At 43.1% G+C, this 19,721-nt stretch overlaps 1 protein-coding gene across 1 annotated transcript in view; it reads left to right on the plus strand.

Moving 5' to 3' along the window:
• The window catches only part of LOC126456023 (pseudouridylate synthase RPUSD2-like), a 561,359-nt gene that overhangs the window by 19,022 nt on the left and 522,616 nt on the right, over nt 1-19,721 (plus strand). The window contains exon 2 of the mRNA XM_050091777.1: nt 3,804-3,905. Within this exon, the coding sequence (XP_049947734.1) occupies nt 3,804-3,905 (102 nt within the window). The remainder of the gene's footprint in view (nt 1-3,803; nt 3,906-19,721) is intronic.

The following is a 19,721-nucleotide window of genomic DNA, read 5'->3' on the forward strand; positions in this document are numbered from 1 at the left end:
AGCCCTCGTGAATTCATCTCGATTTCTAAACTGAAGGAAACACTTCACGGCGTTCGCTTCAGAACTGCTACAAATTCGTCGGTCAATAGACCGCGCCGCTCGAACTGTCAACACAACTGGCACTGCTAAGAATATCCTACGACTTGCATATCGCTGGCAGTGGGTTATGCACAATGCTGGTAACTACTTTGAGGGTCAGTAAAACTTTGAAACACGTATCTATTTTGTACGAGTTGTAAATAAATAGTTTCCACTATTAAAGTTCCAACTCACGTATATACACGATTCTCTTGAAATGTTTTTGATGGGGTCATGACCCTCCATGAACACTCTACTCTTCCTCTCCCCCTTCCCCTCCCCATCCCCATCAACCCCACCCCCTCTCCTGTTTCCCTCCTCTCCGCACCCCTCCCCCTCTCCTCTCGTCCCTCCCCCCTCTCAGCACCCATCCCCCTCTCCTCCCTCCACCCGCCCTTATCCCACGGGTCGCTTCTTGTCGCCCGCACTCGACGCAGAGACGAGGTCGCGTGGTTTTATTGCGGGCTGGTGTGCCTAACACTATTTGCTGCGGTATAAAGGGAGGCAGTGGTGGAGGCGGCAGTGTCGGGGGGGCAGGGGACGTAATGAAAGTAAAGCGGGCAAGGGCCGCGCCGCGCTGCAGCCGATAACGCGTGTTAAACGCGCCGCTGCTGCCGCCTGCTGTCGCGCGGTTGCTTAAGCCGAATTCCGCACCCATTAAAAGTGCGGCCGCTTTTACAAGCTGCTCGAGGTGTATTTTATTCAGCGCCCCGCTTCGCTATCTCACAGCCATTTCTTTTCCTTGTTTACGCGACCTGTAAATTTAAAAAGTCGCATCTCCGATTTTTCATTACCGATATTAACGCCACTTTTTAATGGACTCACTGATAATGTCCACGACGTAGTGAGAACCGGAAACTTAGGTCCTGCGTTTTATACATTTGACGCTGCTTAACTAAGAGTAATTTAGTACCTCCACCTTTATTTTTTTATTCGCTCGTTTATATTTTTCAGCATCCCAGCTTACCGTGCACCGACTTGTTGTTTGTTTACAGATCACTTTCCACGAGTTGGCGTTGTTGGCTGTATTGCTGATGGCGGGAGCGATAATCTAAATAATAGAGCCTTGCCTGACGCAGCTACCATTATTTAAACAACACTTGCTCCCTACATGCAGTAGTTGCCGGAACACGTGTATTGCGACGGGTTTGAGTGACTCGCTTGATTGCACCATGGTTCCATAAATTTAACGTACCTAATTCCCTAAGATCTTTGCCTTTGTGTTCGTACCATTTGTCATTAGTAGTACTACCTCTCAAGAAATGTGTGGATCTGATAGATTAGCCTGCTCCGGTCTGACCTGGGGAGTTGGATTTTTGACATACTCATTGTAACTGTGATTTTAGGAATTCGCCTATAGCGGCACCAAAGTGCACAAATGTTTTGTGAGACGTTGCGGCCACTTTAAATGCACTCAAGAAACGATGTGAGTCTTGACCACTGTATTAATTAATTTTATACAGTCTTACGCGTTTCTGCCTTAAGGCATTGTCAAAGGGTCAAAATATCTATAACACATTCTTAGGTAAAACTAAACCGAATTTGTGAAACATGGATTCGAAGTATCTGGCCTACATTGCTTGGTGACATTTGAGTGCAGATTGACTCAACTGACTCACTCAGTTTACACGCAAATGAATAAAGTTGGTCAGATTTTTTGTATCCACGTTTGAATAATTTAGTTTCGTGTTACCTAAAAATGTGTTAAAGATATGTTGAGCCTTTGACTATGGCGTAAGGCCAAAATGCGTAAGGCAGTATAAAATTAAGGAATACAGTGAGTCTTTCCATGTATATTTCTGCATTACTAGTATTTGTGCCCTAGAAAGTGTTAAATAAATATGTAGCTCCAATTTTCTACCGTTCTGCTATGTAATGTTAAAAATCTCAGACGTACTTTTACGCACCATTATTCATTGCGATTATCAATAGCATGCATAGAATAACCAAGAAATTCCCAATACAGATTACATGTTAATATCGACATTTTTAAAATGTAAAAAAAAGCTTTTCTAAATATGTTGCTATTAAAAAAAGTGATACGCTGAACATACAAAAATAGAGAAATTGGGCATATTATGAATTCATACAGTATACCTTTAGCTTCATGGAAAGCAAGAACAAGTCGCAAGATCTCAGATAGGAGGCAAAACGCATACCTGATCTCTTTAGCAAAACATCCACAATTGCCGTTGCTACGTGTGCTCGTGCGTTGTACTCTCATACGAGGAGGACACAGTTTTTTATGACTTTGTACGCTCCAGCACGCGAGAGCCTCTTACATGCGTCAGATGCCACCAGAATTGAACGTCAGTACAGCGTTGTGATAGAAATGATTTTGAGGTTGTTCTGTGTGGTGCAGACTAAATACAGTTTATATTTGGCAGTATGCGTTTCGCCCATGTTGATTTGAAGCATTCGCAGTGGCCCATTTATCTCGATCACCCCAGAAAACTTTTTGTGCAGAGATGGAATAAGAAGTTGTTTAGCTAGCAGGAGGACATTAGCCACCGTGATTCGCAGTCTTATAATTTTGTTCGTTATCAAGACATGAAGAGTGGTACATTTTCCTGTAACACCCCATAATTTTTATTCGGTAATCCATTTCCTTTCCTGGAGAGTTGTTCAATTATGTTCAAAAACGCTAAACAGAGCCTCAGTAAGAACGTAACACGAAATTGGCTTCGGCTGTTCTGTACTGCCACACTTTGCTGGTACGGGGGGTAACGTAACTCGTCTACTTGCTCGAGTTGACAGTAAACAGATGGAAACATAATGAAAATAGCCACCGGTTATCCAGTCAACTGGCTCCAGTTGAAGATTTGTGTGAGTACAGTGTCGACGAACGATGAGAAGACAGAAATGCTACTCACAGAATGTACGTTCGAAGTTTGCTTGTGTTTCAATTTGTATGTTGTCAACTCCGACAGTGGACGAGTTACGTTAGCCCGAGTACCTTCACACTGAATTGGTACAGGAGAGTCAGTCAGTTAAGTGTTAACGTTTTTAATAACTTCCTGTTTGCATGAATGGTACGCCGTATTACGTTTTGGAAGAAAGAAAAATGGCTCTGAGCACTATGGGACTTAACATCTATGGTCATCAGTCCCCTAGAACTTAGAACTACTTAAACCTAACTAACCTAAGGACATTACACAACACCCAGTCATCACGAGGCAGAGAAAATCCCTGACCCCGCCGGGAATCGAACCCGGGAACCCGGGTGTGGGAAGCGAGAACGCTTCCGCACGACCACGAGCTGCGGACCGTTTTTGAAGAAGATTTTGAATGTAGAATACTGTATAAAATAGACTTACTGCTGTTAATATCGTCGTACGAACGAAGTTAAAAGGAAGGCAGTCTTACTGATTACTGTCCCCCTGATAGCTAATGAAAATATGTTCGGTGCGTTTTCTGTTTTGCTTCGGGTCAAAAAGATATTTTCGGTGGTCAACGGTAAACGGGACATGCTGTACATACATTATTCGCGCTGCCCTTTTATTGTAAACGATAAATATTCTTATTTATCGATTTGAATCCATTATCCCAGTGTCCTACCAGTGAGCCAAATCTACTACTTTCTAGGTACGATTAATCCTATGTAATCATTCCATTTTCTGTCTCGATGCATTTTACTCAGTGTGTTTCGAGTCACGAGTAAACAAACAGGCGACGCAGCCATTTGGCGACGCTAGCTGGTGCAGTGAGTGACTGTGTTGTTGCAGGCGGACAAGGAGAAGGCGGGGGCCGGCGACGCGTCATCCGGCGGCAAGGCGGGCGAGAAGCGCAAGGCGGACGACAGCGAGCCCAGCAAGGACCTCAAAAAGGTACGTGGCAGCTGCCCTGGGCGTGCGTGTAGTGCCTCGCGGCAGCAGTGGCGCTCCCGCTGAGTCCAGCTCACCTCGGATGATGAATACGGGTACTTCATTCCAGGGAAACAGTGAGAATTCGAGCAAACATACAGGGTGCTTCATGTCGAAACACTACTGTGTCATAAACTCAAGTCTCCGCACTTTGCAAAAATGTACACATACGTAGTATACCCATCGGCAATACTGTATTCGTTGCCATATCTAGACCAAGCCAGAACAAACCTGTATTCGTAAACTTAGTTAAAACAAATACAAAATATCATGTCCGTGAGCGAGCATCGACGTGAAGTAGACGGAGAGCATAAGCACTGGACATAATGGAATACTTGCTGCGGTTTCTTAGTTGATCATTTTACTACCACCCCCTCGCCACACACACACACACATATATATATATATATATATATATATATATATATATATATATATATATATATATATATACTGCTATCTGGTAAGTCCCTAGGTATAAGCTCCTAAGCTCCCACTGAATGCTGTGTATAGGGAGAAGGAAGGATGGAGGGATAAGAAGCGATAGGACAATTCAGGTATGGGGGGTCGCTATGTCTGATACCAAGGTTGGGAAGGGCGGGATGGGAGTGAGGGGATTAGAAACACAAATGGCAGCAGGAAAAGGAGTGAGCGAGGATGGTTCAGGGGCTGGGAGAGGCTTTGTGGCCTTGTTACCACTAAAGTATAGGGCGACTACGTCTGTAGCTGGTACGTTGCGTAGATTACGGGACGAATTTCTGGATCAGGAAGAGAGAACTTATTGAAGTGTACTTGCTGTAGCATATGGAGAATGTCGAGGAGGAGGACTTGGGATGTGTGGGACTTTTCCATATAGGTGCAGCATCAACCCAGGATTGGAGTTTTCGGCAATTGGATAAAATTCGAGAAGATATTCAAGGAATTTGAGGAGTAGTATAAGATGTGCATAGGAGAAGGAAGAGTGGTCCGGAAATTGAGAAAGCGTGCGTAACACTCTAGGAGTGGTAAAGGTGTGAGGATCGTGGAAGGGCGTAACCGCTATGTACGGCATCTTATTGGTGTTAGTCGTTTTTTGTGGTCCTGCCTTCCTCCATAATATACCCTCGGCAGCCAAGCATTGTCGCCACGCGGCTCTGGCAGCCCGTCGCAGCGCCACTCTCAGTGGAAAACCCTCTACTCGGTACGCGAGAACCCTCTACTCGGTACGTCGCTATTAGGCTAGCTGGCAAACTATCTCACCTTCATTGGCTCCTGTTGTAGGGGAAGGAGTAGAAGAAAAGGTTACAGCGGAATATGGGCTTGGAACAAGGAATGAGAGAGGAGAAAGATTAAATGAGTTCTGTAATAAATTTTAGCTAGTAATAGCTAATACTCTGTTCAAGAATCACAAGAGGAGTAGGAGGTACACTTGGAAAATGCGGGTGATACGAGAAGATTTGAATTAGATTACGTCATGATCAGACAGAGATTCCGAAATCAGGTAGTGGATTGTAAGGCGTACCCAGAAGCAGATACAGACTCAGATCACAATGTAGTAGTGATGAAGAGTAGGTTGAAGTTCAAGAGATTAGTCAGGAAAAATTAATATAAGGGATGACCAGACACGCTCGAAGTTTTCTAAGTGTACAGATACAGCAATAAGGAATAGCTCAGTAGGCAGTACTGTTGAAGAGGAATAGACATCTCTAAAGGGCAGTCAGAGAAATTGGAAAGAAAAACATGGGTACAAATAACGTAACTGCGAAGATATCATGGGTAACAGAAGAAATACTGCAGCTGATCGATAAAAGGAGGAAGTACAAACTCCGATAACTCAGGAATACGGAAATATAAGACGCTGAGGAATGAAATAAATAGGAAGTGCAGGGAGGCTAAGATAAAATGACTGTATGAAAAATGTGAAGAAATCAAAAAAGAAATGGTTGTCAGAAGGACTAACTCAGCACACAGGAAGATCAAAACAACCTCCGATAACATTAAAAGCAAGGATGGTAACATTAAGAGGCAACGAGAATTCCACTGTTAAATGTGAGCAGAGGGCGAACAGGTGGAAAGAGTACATTGAAGGCCTCAATGAGAGGGAAGACTTGTCTGATGTGATAGCAGAAGAAAAAGGAGTCGATTTAGAAGAGATAAGGAATCCAGTTTTAGAATCAGAGTTTAAGAAAGCTTTGGAGGACGTACGTTCAAATAAGGCAGAAGGAATATATAAAATACCATCAAAATTTCTAAAATTATTGCGGAAAGTGGCAACAGAATGATAATTCACGTTGGTGTGTAGAATGTATGAGTCTGGCGACATACCATCTGACATTCGGAAGAATAAGATCCACACAATTCCGGAGACTGCAAGAGCCGACAAGTGCGAGAATTGTCGCACTATCAGCTTAACAGCTCATGCACCCAAGTTGCTGACAAGAATAATATACAGCAGAATGGAAAAGAATATTGAGGATGTGCTAGATGACTATCAGTTTGGCTTTAGAAATGGTAAAGGTACCAGAGAGGCAATTCTGATGTTGTGGTTGAAAATAGAAGCAAGACTAAAGAAAAATCAAGAAACTTTCTTAGGATTTGTGGACCTGGAAAAAAACGTTCGACTATGTAAAATGGTGCAAGATGTTCGAAATTTTGAGAGAAACAGGCGTAAGCTATAGGGAGAGACGGTTAATGTACAAGATGTAGAAGAGCCGAGAGGGAATAGTAAGAGTGGTCGACCAAGAACGAAGCGCCCGGATGTAGTCTTTCCGCCGTACTGTTCAATATGTACATATAAGAAGCAATGACGGAATAAAAGAAAGGTTCAGGAGTGGAATTAAAATTCGAGGTGAAAAGGTATCAATGACACGATTCACTGATGGCATTGCTACCCTGAGTGAACGTTAAGAAGAATTACGTGATATGCTTAATGGAATGAACAGTCTAATGAGTGCAGAATAGGTTGAAAGTAAATCTAAGAAAGACTAAATTAATGAGAAGTAACAGAAATGAGAACAGCGAGAAACTTGACATAAGCATTGAAGGGCACGAAGGAGAAAGTTAAGGAATTCTGCTATCTAGGCAGCAAAGTAACCAATGACGGACGGAGCAAGGACGACATTGAAAGCAGACTAGCACTGGGAAAAAGGGCATTCTTGGCCAAGAGAAGTCTACTAGTATCAAACATAGGCCATAATTTGAGGAAGAAGTTCCTGAGAATGTACGTCTAGAGCACAGCATTGTGTGGTAGTAAATCATCGACTGCGGGAAAGCCGGAACAGAAGGGAATCGAAGCATTTGAGATGTGGTGCTACAGGCGAATGTTGAAAATTAGGTGGACTGATAAGGTAAGGAATTGGGGGGGTGGGGGTTCTGCGCAGAATCGGAGAGGAAAGGAATATGTGTAAAAGACAAGGAGAAGGGACAGGGTAATAGGACATCTGTTAATACATCAGGAAATGACTTCCGTGTCCGCAGCTCGTGGTCGCGCGGTAGCGTTCTCGCTTCCCGCGCCCGGGTTCGATTCCCGGCGGGGTCAGGGATTTTCTCTGCCTCGTGATGACTGGGTGTTGTGTGATGTCCTTAGGTTAGTTAGGTTTAAGTAGTTCTAAGTTCTAGGGGACTGATGACCATAGATGTTAAGTCCCATAGTGCTCAGAGCCATTTGAACCATGACTTCCGTGGTACTAGAGGGAGCTGTAGAGGCAGAAGCTGTACGTGCGTTGCAAGTCCTACTCTGAGATGAAGAGATTGGTGCAGAAGAGGAATTTGTGGCGGGCCGCATCAGACCATTCGGAACACTAATGACCCATTAAAAAAAAAAAAAAAAAAAAAACCGTATTTGGTGTAACTGAATCTCGTGTCATTTCCAAAGTCCTATACATTGCAGTGAACTAGTTTTTGTTTTCACACAACAAAATGCAACTCCAGCAACTTGCAATTAATGCTGAAAACACAAACTTCGCAACTCCTTTTGCGTAGTAAGTAAAATATAAATGCAGTAGAAGGCGGATTGTCACCACAGACATTAAACGAATTGTGGAAATCAGGGCGTCGACAGTTTTCTGTCTTACGTGAACTCTGGTAAACGACGAACCACAACGTACACCATACACACGATACACGGCTGGAGTGTATATTGACAGGCGTGATGTTTTCATTTATTAGTTCTTCATTACTAACTATGGCTACAAGATGTTTTGTGGAAAGCATACACACATGCCACAGAATGTACCTGCAAAATTATATCTTTGTACGACTCATAGTAGGGGAGAGCGGAGCACGTTGAGACATATTTCAGATTTTATTTTCTACATTTTTTGTTTTAATTGGGAAAATTATGATGATATACTTCAACTAGTTGTGCACTTTTCTATGGTATTGACGCTTTGATTAACCACATATATCTCCAAAAATTAAAATATTTGTTTAATGCCTCAAAGTGTATCAATGTTCCCCACATGGGGGCAAGTTGATACTAGCGAGAGGCAAGTTGATACAAATGTATAACTAATTGGGTAATTGACATTAAGGTAGCAAATAATCACTCAATAGATAATCGAAAACATTTATTAAGCAGAATATAGTACAAAGGTAACGTAAGACATATTATTAACTTATTTTAAACGCACAGATCACGAGATTGTGTCCATAACCTACTCAGAATCACTGATTACAAAGTCAGATGTACAGTGAATACAAGTGTACATCTTACAGTCTTTACCACATTCTATATGGGCCCATTCTTTGCAAGAAATGCACTGTATCCAGTCCTGACCTGGCTTGGATTCGGAGAATGGTTCCAAACATATGAGACACACGGTGTCGTTCTCTTCCTCAGACTCTGATGCAACCTTCATTTTATTCTTTGGGACGCATTTCTTTTTCTTTACCTTGTTCTTCTCCTTAGTCTGACTCTCTATCATTAAAAAGCCTTTTTTTGGCGTTTTCTGACTTGGCTACCATTTTAGTTTCCTTTTCTTTGGCTTCCTCTTCCAGTCTCTCCTTTACTGGTGTGCTAGGAAGGATAGCGGATTTTAAAGGATTCTTCCCTTTTTTGATATTTTTTCGCTCTCCAGCTTTAGGGTAGGGGCGGATGTCTTGAGGGCTTACAGTGAATACACCTAGAGAAACATCCTTACTTGTAGATGGAACTGCAGTTGTAGTCTCAGTTCAGTTCACTTTGGACTGTATACCATCAGCGTTGCTTGTCCCAGCCTGAGAAGTCTTGACAGTGCTGTCTTGTGAAGCTCTCTCTCTATCCGTGACTGCGCTGGACAAGAAGTCATCATCAGTAAACACTTCTCTGTTGTATGGCGCGATTCCTGTTGCTTGAAATCCAGATATAATATTTGTAGGATTTTTTGCTCTAGGTAGTGCCATCTTTACTATGCCAGGAATGTCGTAGATTGTTACAGTTTTCCCTGGATTGTTGATCATCCAGTCGTCGACTGAAGCGAAGTAAAATTTCTTGAAAGGCCTGACCTGTCAAGCAGTTGCAGGTGGTGGGAAGTGTGCGGGGGAAACGACAACATGACGATACCATTTTCTTTGTAGAAGTTGAGCACTTCAATAGATAAATGTGATTCATGGTTATCCACAACCAACAAGCAGGGATTGCCCTTGGTAGATCTTACGTGGCCGTGAAAATGTTTAATGAACTTCAAAAACAATTCAGATGTGATCCATCCGGATGGGTAGGAAGTTCCAATACATCCTGGTGGTCCGTTAATGATGAAGTGATCCTTGAAGGATACTCTTGGAAATATGAACATCGGATGAACTGAGTTGCCGATGACACTGACAGCCAATATCATAGTGACAGTCTGCCTCCTTTCCGCTGACGTAGCTTTCCCTACTTGGCGTACTCCTTTCTGAGCAACGATTTTGTTTGGTCTCTGAACTGTTTGCACGCCGCTCTCGTCAACATTCCAAATATCCTTAGGTTCAAATTTGTATTTATCTAAAGTACTCTTCACATTGTCAAAAAATAGATCAACATGGCTTTATTAAAACTGGTAGCGCGACTAAGGCTCATAGCCTCAGGCTCCCTGATTGATAGTCGAGGGTGTCTTTTGGTTCAAATGGCTCTGAGCACTATGGGACTTAACATCTTAGGTCATCAGTCCCCTAGAACTTAGAACTACTTAAACCTAACTAACCTAAGGACATCACACACATCCATGCCCGAGGCAGGATTCGAACCTGCGACCGTAGCAGTCCCGCGGTTCCGGTCAGCAGCGCCTAGAACCGCACGGCCACCGCGGCCGGCGAGGGTGTCTTTTCATAAATAAGCTAAACCAGTCCTTTGAAGCCATTTTATGGTTAATCCATGAATCAGGCAATGTAATGATATTCCTATCAGCCACAGCAAGTTCGTAAGCTAAAACTTTGATGTTTTGTGATGTAAGCCCGTAGTAGATTTTAGAAGAGTGTGTCTTTGTGCTATAATTCCGCACCATGTTTCTGTAAGAAAAGACAAAACTCTAATTTTTACAATATTGGGGTACGTTGATACACTGTATCAATTTGCCCCAGCTACGTATCAACTTGCCCCATTGAATAAGTGTCGGTTAAGTCAAACTTAGTCTCTAAAATATAAAGTCTAGAAAGATAAAACCATCATGAAATTCTTACCAAGAAACAGGCGTTTAACTGTGCCAACAGTGAACTTCCTGAAGAATATCCTCTTGCTGGTACGCCAACTCAAACACACTTGTCAACAATTACTTTCTACTCATGAAAACACAATTTCAACAATAAAAACGCTTAGAGTGCTCTGTTGACAGCTGGACGCCGTGTGGCACTGCGTCGCGGTAAACAACAGCCTCTACTCACTCATGCCCGCCCTGCGCATGCGTGTTAGCTCACAGTCCCATCTGTATCAACTTGCCCATGTATAAACTTGCCCCACTCTCCCCTGCACGAGATACGACACCATATGCATTCAGATTCATGAAAAACTTGCTTTTGTTTCATATGTAGCGCAAATTACGCAGACTATATTCATTTTGTGTTTCGTAATGAGACCACTCAGCGACTTCCAAAGAACTTCACACAAAATTTTAAACCTTTTCTAAACATGTTCTCGCTTACATTTTTAACATCAAATATTTAACGCAATAAACCATTATAATCAGGAGTTTGAAGCTACTTTATACACGAGTTCAACTATTGAAAGAATTGAGGGTTGTCTGGAAAAATACTAAAATAGTAAATAGTGTTTTCGGTCGAAAAGTCAAACATGTTAGTAATTTATAAGATGACCGCGGCAGTACTCTCAGAAAGATTTTAATGAGACATATACACAATGTCTTAGCGATTTATAGGAGCGTTATACAAACATTGCATATAACCCATTCATCATTTTCTCACTGTCATCCCCCTCCCCCCATCGCCCCCCCCCGCCCCCCCCCCCCCCAGAGAATTACTCCCATATATTTTGCTCAGTGTGGAAAAAGACGACGAGTTGGTAAAAGTATGTGGATACTGAGGGGACGGGGGGATTGGAGATTGAGCTTTTGACTGAGGTCGGCAATGGCAATAGGGTCAGCAGTGGTCTTAACCTGGGCGGCCTTTTCATTTATGAGGGCGAGAAAGCCACAGGCTTTGTACGGGAGGGTGTATTAGTGGCTCGTCATAAAAATAGATGGGGCGGGGCGTTTACGACCCGGCTGGCTCCTCAGAAAACCAATTTCGCCGGCTGCAGCGGCGGCGGGATGCCGCGGTGCGTATCGCAGATTGCGAGACGGCGCAGAGGCCCTAATGGAGAGCCGGAATGCGCCGTCCGCAATTACAGCGGTCCGAGACACCCGAACCCCGCCATATTGCCGGACTGCTGCCAGCCCCGGCTAACAGCAGCGCAGCGCCAAATCACCGCCTGCTCGCGTTGCGATCACGCACACCCGCTTTCATCACTAATGTCGTGTTCACGTTTGGTGGATTTCGCGGTTAACCGGTTTCGACTCTAATGAGTCTTCGTCACAAATACTATCTTCTTACAAAAGTAGCACTTCAGGTTGCCCTCTACCACAACAAAGCACATCTTCCGCATGACCAGGCACGACAGTTGATTTTAATTGGCCACGTACAGTCCACATGACGACTTGAGGTGTTACTTTCATAACAAGGGTCTGGTTCTGATGCTGACTCATTAGTGGCGATGTCGGGAAACTGTCTAATCCACCAAATACGATCAAGACATTTGTGAATAAAATAGTGTTCCAAATAGATCGCATGCTCTTGTCTGACTGTGTCAGACTTCATTGAACCCGCCTGCTTTCTTTCCCACCACCATCCACTAGCAGTTTCATGATGAATTTGTACTCTTTGTATCTCCAGATATTATTTTCATAGTATGTGAGTGAATGACACAGTAATGTATGATATTGAAGGTTAAAAATCTTCTCGGTGATTAGGAGGCCTCATATTCCTCGTCGGCTCCCTCAGTCTGCTTAAGGGACTTGTAACTATCACGTCCATACAATCAATATAAATAAAAATGATATATATATATATATATATATATATATATATATATATATATATGTGTGTGTGTGTGTGTGTGTGTGTGTGTGTGTGTGTGTGTGTGTGTGTGTGTAACTTTTTGAGATTTTTTGTAAAGGAGTTTCCGTAGTATTTATAAATAATTATGTATTACTTATATTTAAGAAATGGTATATATAAAAAAACGAAAATTCCAGTCCAGACTTTTGCCAAAATTTCAAAGCATTCGGTCAAAAACTTTCGGAGGCCATTAGAAACATTTATATGTTCTATATAAGTACAAACGCAAATGTTTGTTTCTTCAGAATCTCAAATCTCCAAAAGTTCTTCACTGATTGCTTCGAAATTTTGACACAAAGGTGATTCTAATACGTGCGTGATTTTAGTTATATAATTCCTTAATATATGTGTATTTAAATACATGTAATATATAAATACACATATATAATATATACAGGGTGGAGAAAAATTGTGTCACGAAATTTTAACCCTGGATAGCTGATGAACCAAAATTACTATGTTGTGTAGGTCGCCAACTCACAATTTTTAAACTACGGAAACTTGGCGCCACGCGCTTTGATTGGCCGCGGGATTACCCTGTTGCCGGATGCTCTGGACAACGCATGACCACGAATGCTTTGCATGCCGGAGATCGCGATATATCCACGCTCGGTGGTAGCGCGCCAGCCTTCCTGTCTGGGGGCCTGGGGACGAATCCGCCTGGGTCTTTACACATCCATTGTAGTTTCATGATACGACGTACCGGGAACAAACCCGTCAACAGCTGTGAGTTCGCGTACAGAAAGTCCTTTACAGATTGTGTCGGCCCTGAAAAGTGCCTGTTTTGTAGCTAGGACATTGTTTGCTTAAATCAGGTGCTCGAACTGGCAACTCTCTGACGCGACACAAGCTTGGCAACGTCGAAAGATGTTTTGACGAACTCTTTCAAAGATTCCTGGCATTGCCCTGATGTGATTGGCGGCATGTTGAATGCGATCCATTGATTCCTCTTCGTTTCTAGGTGGTTCGCATCTGGGTGGGTGAACTAGAATCTTGAAGAATCCCCACGAGTAAAAGTCCTGTGGCGCGAGGTCTGGTGATGGCGGGTGCCATGTCCTACGAGCATCTCTGCCAATTACCCAGCCATCGAAGAGTTTATTTAAATGTCGGCGCACAGCACGACTGTTATGTGCGGTCGCCCCATCATGCTGCAACCACATGCGTAGCCGTATGTCCAGGGGAACATCTTCCATCAGACCGGTAGAGTTTATTCCAAAAGTGAACGTAATTTGCCCCGGTAAGTCGAGGAGGTAGACGGACGGGCCCCATCAGATGGTCACCCACAATGCCTGCCCAAATGTTGAGCGAAAGTCGTTCCTGGTGTCCGTGGACGTACGTGACGTGAGGATATCCCATTGCCCGGTAATGACCGTTTCGAGTGTTGTAAAGGCCATCCCAATGGAAGGTGCACTCGTCGGTAAACAACAAAAGGGCGGGATCTCGTGCAACACGTCGCAGAAACCACCGACAAAACCCTAGCCTGTGTTCATAGTTCGCCCAGGATATAGGTCGTGGACAGGGTGGTACTACATGGACGCTGGTCGTCACCCCTCAAAACCTCCCACTCTAACCTATGAGTGACCCCCATGTCTTTTCCAACCGCTCGAGCACTTCTCGTAGGTGCTTCCTCAAACCTCTCCAACAGCCTCTTCCAGATGCAGCATCCCATCGTGTTCGAGGTCTTCCAGCACCACCATGATATCCTGCTAACGAGCCTGTTTCGCCAAGTAGCCGTTGAATTGCTGTAAACGTTTGCGGGTGTGGATGGCGTCTTCCTGAGCACCGTTCCTCATTCAACCATCGAGCTTCATGCGCATTGCCGTCGGCTAGACCATAAACAAAAGCCACATCTCGATGTTCTTCAAACGAATACTGTACCGCCATGCTCACTGTATGACTAAATCGCAGGTGACGTGTGTGTACTGCGAAGCGAAACTTACGTGTGAATGCCTCTGACGTGTGTGTGGAGACAAACAGCAAGACCTATTCGACACGTGTGCATATCACGTTGGGACACGGGCGGGGCGGCAACCATAGCGCTGCCCGTCAACCGACGGACGGCAACAGGGCAATCCCACGGCCAGTCGGAGAGCGTGGCGCCAAGTTTCCGTAGTTTAAAAATGGCGCATTGTCGACCTACACAACATTAGTAATTTTTGTTTCTACTGGCATCAGCTATCCAGGGTTAAAATTTCGTGACACAATTTTTCTCCTCCCTGTATAAAGGGAACCATTGTTACCAAAAATTGCAAAATGTACCTTTTCCGATATACTTCAAATTTTTACACATTACTGCAATAAACGTTTAGGCACACATAGACTATATACTTTTCCATATATATGTGATAGTGAAACGTTGTTAGCAAATAGTAAAGTTGTACTTATGGCTTATGGCTTATTGATTTGTAATTAAAATACTAGTACAGAATCTGAATTTGCCGTAACACTAAACAAGGCTCAAGGTCACAGACAGAGAGAGAGAGAGAGAGAGAGAGAGAGGGGGGGGGATGGACAGAGGGATGGGATGGAGGAAATGCACATAGGAAACGGGAAGGAGATATGAGCAGAGAGAGACGGAGAAGATGAACACAGAAATGCGGGAAGAGGTGTTGGAGTGAGAGAGGCGCAGGAGGAGATGGAAAGACAGAGAGAGAGAGAGAGAAGAGAGAGAGAGCGAGGATGAGAAGTTTGACGGGGATGGAGGAGGAAGTGGACAAAGAAACGGGGAAGGGAGATGGACAGAGACAGGAGTCCAGTTCCGATACATTTTAGAAACGTGTGCTTTCTCTTTTCTTTCTTTTCCCTGTAAGCAGACTGAGTCACAGCAAAGCATGGCCAGGTACAGCTAGTCGTTTAATACAGGGTGAATTGGAACTCGTTTGACATAATATCGGAGATTGTTCAGGGACATTTTCTGAGTGTTTTGGTTGTAGGTAACCGTGGTATGGGGTGGCTCAGTACAAAATAACTGCATTTCGTTTAATTTATTTTCCCCATTTATACTTACACGTGTGTTGTACTGAAAATGATCTGCCCAACTGTACAAATATCGACGGTATGTGCTGTGTGTCTTGTTTACAGAAAAACTTGTTCCCTTTGTTCACGGTACTTGCTGTTGACAACAGTAAAGTCCATTTTTCTGTTCACCTTCTAGCTTGCATTTAGTATTGTTTCGTCCCGTCTCTCGTTTGTTGTCCCGGCTGTATTAATTGGACGTTTAACGGGCATACGCAGCATTATGGATGTGTTTACTGATGAAGAGTGTGCGGGTTCACATAATGCAATGGAAGAGCGGCACGACGACGCTGTGCTGAGCTGTTTACAGAGCAAAAGCCACCACATCACAGAATTTCTGCATCGGCACATATAGGTGCCTATGATAAATCAGATCATTGACTGTTACAGTGGAAGATACTGATGCTTTCCAGAATGTTTTCAATGCCCTACAGGTAGAAAGATAAATAAGGGTAACAAATCAGTTGAAATTTAGTTAGTCTGTAGCGAACTACCGGAGACCAAGGGTTCTTATAACAACATCCGCATCCTAAACTTCGTCATTGGAATTCGAACTCTGGGTCTGTAAATCTGCAGGCTTTCGTCAGCGTTGTCATTGAAGGTAAAATTCCTATTCAGGTTCTTCTCCATATCCATACTCGATGATTCGACACCTCTGTTGGGATCTTCCTCGAAACCCTCCTTGCGCGTCTCTCTCCCCCCCCCCCCCCCTTCCTCGGATGCTCGAACACTGTCGAAAACCAGTGTCGCCTTCACTTAAGCAGGAATGTTTTCCTGTTCTCTTCCGAAAAAGTGGACTCATCATTAGAGGTATACTTAGAGCTGGTAGCGAAGGATAGGGAGAGTAATGTTAATAACACTTGAAATGTTGTCGTGGCGTACAGGGGCTCACAGCGTCCAGCCACGTGTTGGCCACCAGAAGACTTCTATGGGAGATACTAGCCGAGGGGTCGAAATATCGGGTTTTTAGAAAAGTTGATGAAGACTTCGAGACGACCCAATTTCGCAAAAGATTTCAAACACACTCACACCTTCGAAGATGTTCGAAAAGTGGCTGGTTGTGCTTCGTAGGAGAAAGAAAGAAAGAAAGGAGTGTTAGCAGCGAAGGTGGTATTCTTTACCAGGATGTCCTGATTCACGTCAACGTCGATTTCATCTCGTTGTCTGGAAAGTCGTTCGGCGTCATCAAAACAATGTTTTTTTTATATCAAAAGTCTTCCGAATAGATTCAATCCATTTCTCATTTTTTATGCTATCTTTTTTGTATCTATAACCTTATTACATCCATCAAACTCTGCAATTTGTTTTACATATTCTACTATTCATATAACTCTAACGGAGTTTTTCTCCACTGATACTTCTAGCCTCAAGGTAATTATTCCTGAATCCCTTCTTCTAATTATGATTCTCCGTGCACTGTCTTCGCCGTCGCTATTTTGTTAATACCTCTTAATTTCGCAAATTACCTTTCCACTTCGTTAACATATAGTATTCTTCTATGGCACCACATTTCAGGTATTTACGAATTCACATTTCTCCGTATTTCACACAGTGTGCATTTCACCCCTCTACACGCTGTACGCCATATACGAGGGTTGGAACTTTAATAGTGGCAACTATTTATTTGCAGCTCGTACAAATAGATACGTGTTTCAAAGTTTTACTGACCTTCAAAGTAGTCACCAGAATTGCGTATAACCCGTTGCCAGCGATGTGGAAGTCGTAGGGTACTCTTAGCAGTGCCACATGTGTTGACAGTTCGAGCGGCGCGGTCTATTGCCCAACGAATTTGTAGCAGTTCTGAAGCGAATGCCGTGAAGTGTTTCATTCAGTTTAGAAATAGAGTTGAACTTATGAGGGCTTAAGTCAGGGGAATGCAGTAGGTGGTATAGCACTTAGCAATTTCATCAGTCAATCAAATCAGTAACAGCTTGCACTGTACGTGCTTGAGCATTGTCCTGCAAAATGATGGTCAGGTCCTGCAGAAAGTGTCATTACTTCTGTCTCTAAGCTGGTCGTAGGTTGTGTTCCAAAAATGAACAGCATAGAGACAGAAGTGATGACACTTTCTGCAGAACCTGACCATCATTTTGCAGGACAATGCTGAATTGAAGGAAACACTTCACGATATTCGCTTCAGAACTGCTACAAATTCGTCGGGCAATAGACCGCGCCGCTCGAACTGTCAACGTTACTTGCACTGCTAAGAGTATCCTACGACTCCCACATCGCTGGTAATGGGTTATACACAATGCTGGTGACTACTTTGAATGTCAGTAAAACTGTGAAACACGTATCTATTTTGTATGAGCTGTAAATAAATAGTTTCCACTATTAAAGTTACAACCCCCGTATATTTTTTCAGGAACTTCCTGCTCCATAGTAATATCCGATACTGGTAGAGCTCTGCTGTTGAAGAAAGCTTTCATCGCCTGCGCCAGTCGTTTTCCGAAACATACTTATTAAACCTGGACTGTATTATATGCAGTTTTGGCTTTCTGAACTACTAGAAGTGTTGAAGGCCCACTTCTTCCAGTCGAAGGTTATGTAATTTTTCTCATACGTATCACAGTAATAGTACTAGAGAGACTAGGAAATGCCGTCTTGGCTCTAGGCTCGATGAAAGGAAAATCCTGATGTTCGCCTTTCCGTGGTAGAGAGAGGCAACGTTAGTGAGGAACAGCAAACGACTGCAGGGACAGAGGAATCCCACTCTACCAAGTGCCAACGGCCACATCGGTGGGCGGAAGAGACGGTAGAGACCTAGGACACTCTCCAGCCCTTGGAAGGATAAAACTCTCGTAAAGGCGGAAGAACTCTTCACGGTTCAACGGCATAGGATGTGGACGACAAGTGGAAACCACCACATTAAAGAGCTGCATGATATCCCAAGAAACAGCAGGTTTGTTTCACTTGAGTGTGAGCAGACAAAACGCGGTTGCCCCTGCTCCCTTAAGGATGCAGGTCACCTTTCCGGCTCAGTATTATGTAAAAATCATCACCTATTTCTTTCAGGCACTGTTTATAATGTATGTGTTTTACAGATTTTTTGTTGATATCAGGTAATGCAGCACACTTTCTAAACCAATTAGAAGTATTTTGAATATTTTTGAAACTGCTTAGGGTTATTACAAAAATTACAAAGAAACTGATGCAATTTTTTTTCCAAAATGCTTCCTAAAATTGAGGTACCATTTAATCCAATGTTATACGTTTGAAGGAGACTAAATTTTTACCAGATATGCATGACATGAAGGCTGACGTACTAGATCTATTTAATTCCACCTATTATGTATATTACAAGGATAAAAAACATCTTACCTTACATTTTAATTTTTATAATCATTTTCTAATAAAACTGTTAATTTTTCTACAATTTAGTTGGTTCTGCAATAATGCTTAAGTCTACTACATAAGTATGGACTATTGCAAGATACAGAAAAAAATCAGAACAATGCTTAATAAACTTTAGGAAATATTTGTACCTGAATTCTGAAAAATAAAACTTGCGGGAAATTGCCAATGAAGATATGAGTCCAATTAAACTGTGCCTGGGAACATTCCTGATGCATAGTCTTCATCCTGCAACATTTCTTCATCTTCAAGCTTCCTCTTGGCATTCCTTTTAGCACTTGTTGCTTCTTTGGTAACTTGAAGAGTGAATCTTTCAGCTTCATGCACCCATTGTCTGTCACGGTCGCAGGTTCGAATCCTTCCTCGGGCATGGATGTGTGTGATGTCCTTAGGGTAGTTAGGTTCAAGTAATTCTAAGTTCTAGGGGACTGATGACCTCCGAAGTTAAGTCCCATAGTGCTCAGAGCCATTTGAACCATTTTGATGTACTTAGTCCTATAAAGACATTCTTTGGTAATCTTTCCCATATGCAATGGTTGAAACTCTCATTTGTATTCTGAGTGGCCCCATGAAGACTGCTCATCTATGGACAACGTACGAAAGTAGGTGGCCCATACAGCTTTTCTCATTGCTGTAACATCATTCACAGGTGCAGTTCGTCTAATGGCCAGTCCATACTAACTCTGAAGAAGGTCTATTTCAGTTTCTGTTATTCTGCCTCGGCCAGACAGAGATTTTCCATCAGATAGCAACTTTCCTTTCATTTCTCTTCGTAGCTTCCTCAATCTAGCACCTTTCCTCTTTTGCACATGTCCACAACACCCCAGTTTTGTTACCAAGCTATCACCATAAACATTAAACTCATTA

Source organism: Schistocerca serialis, chromosome 2 (genome assembly GCF_023864345.2).
Source record: "Schistocerca serialis cubense isolate TAMUIC-IGC-003099 chromosome 2, iqSchSeri2.2, whole genome shotgun sequence".
Taxonomy (NCBI): domain Eukaryota; kingdom Metazoa; phylum Arthropoda; class Insecta; order Orthoptera; family Acrididae; genus Schistocerca; species Schistocerca serialis.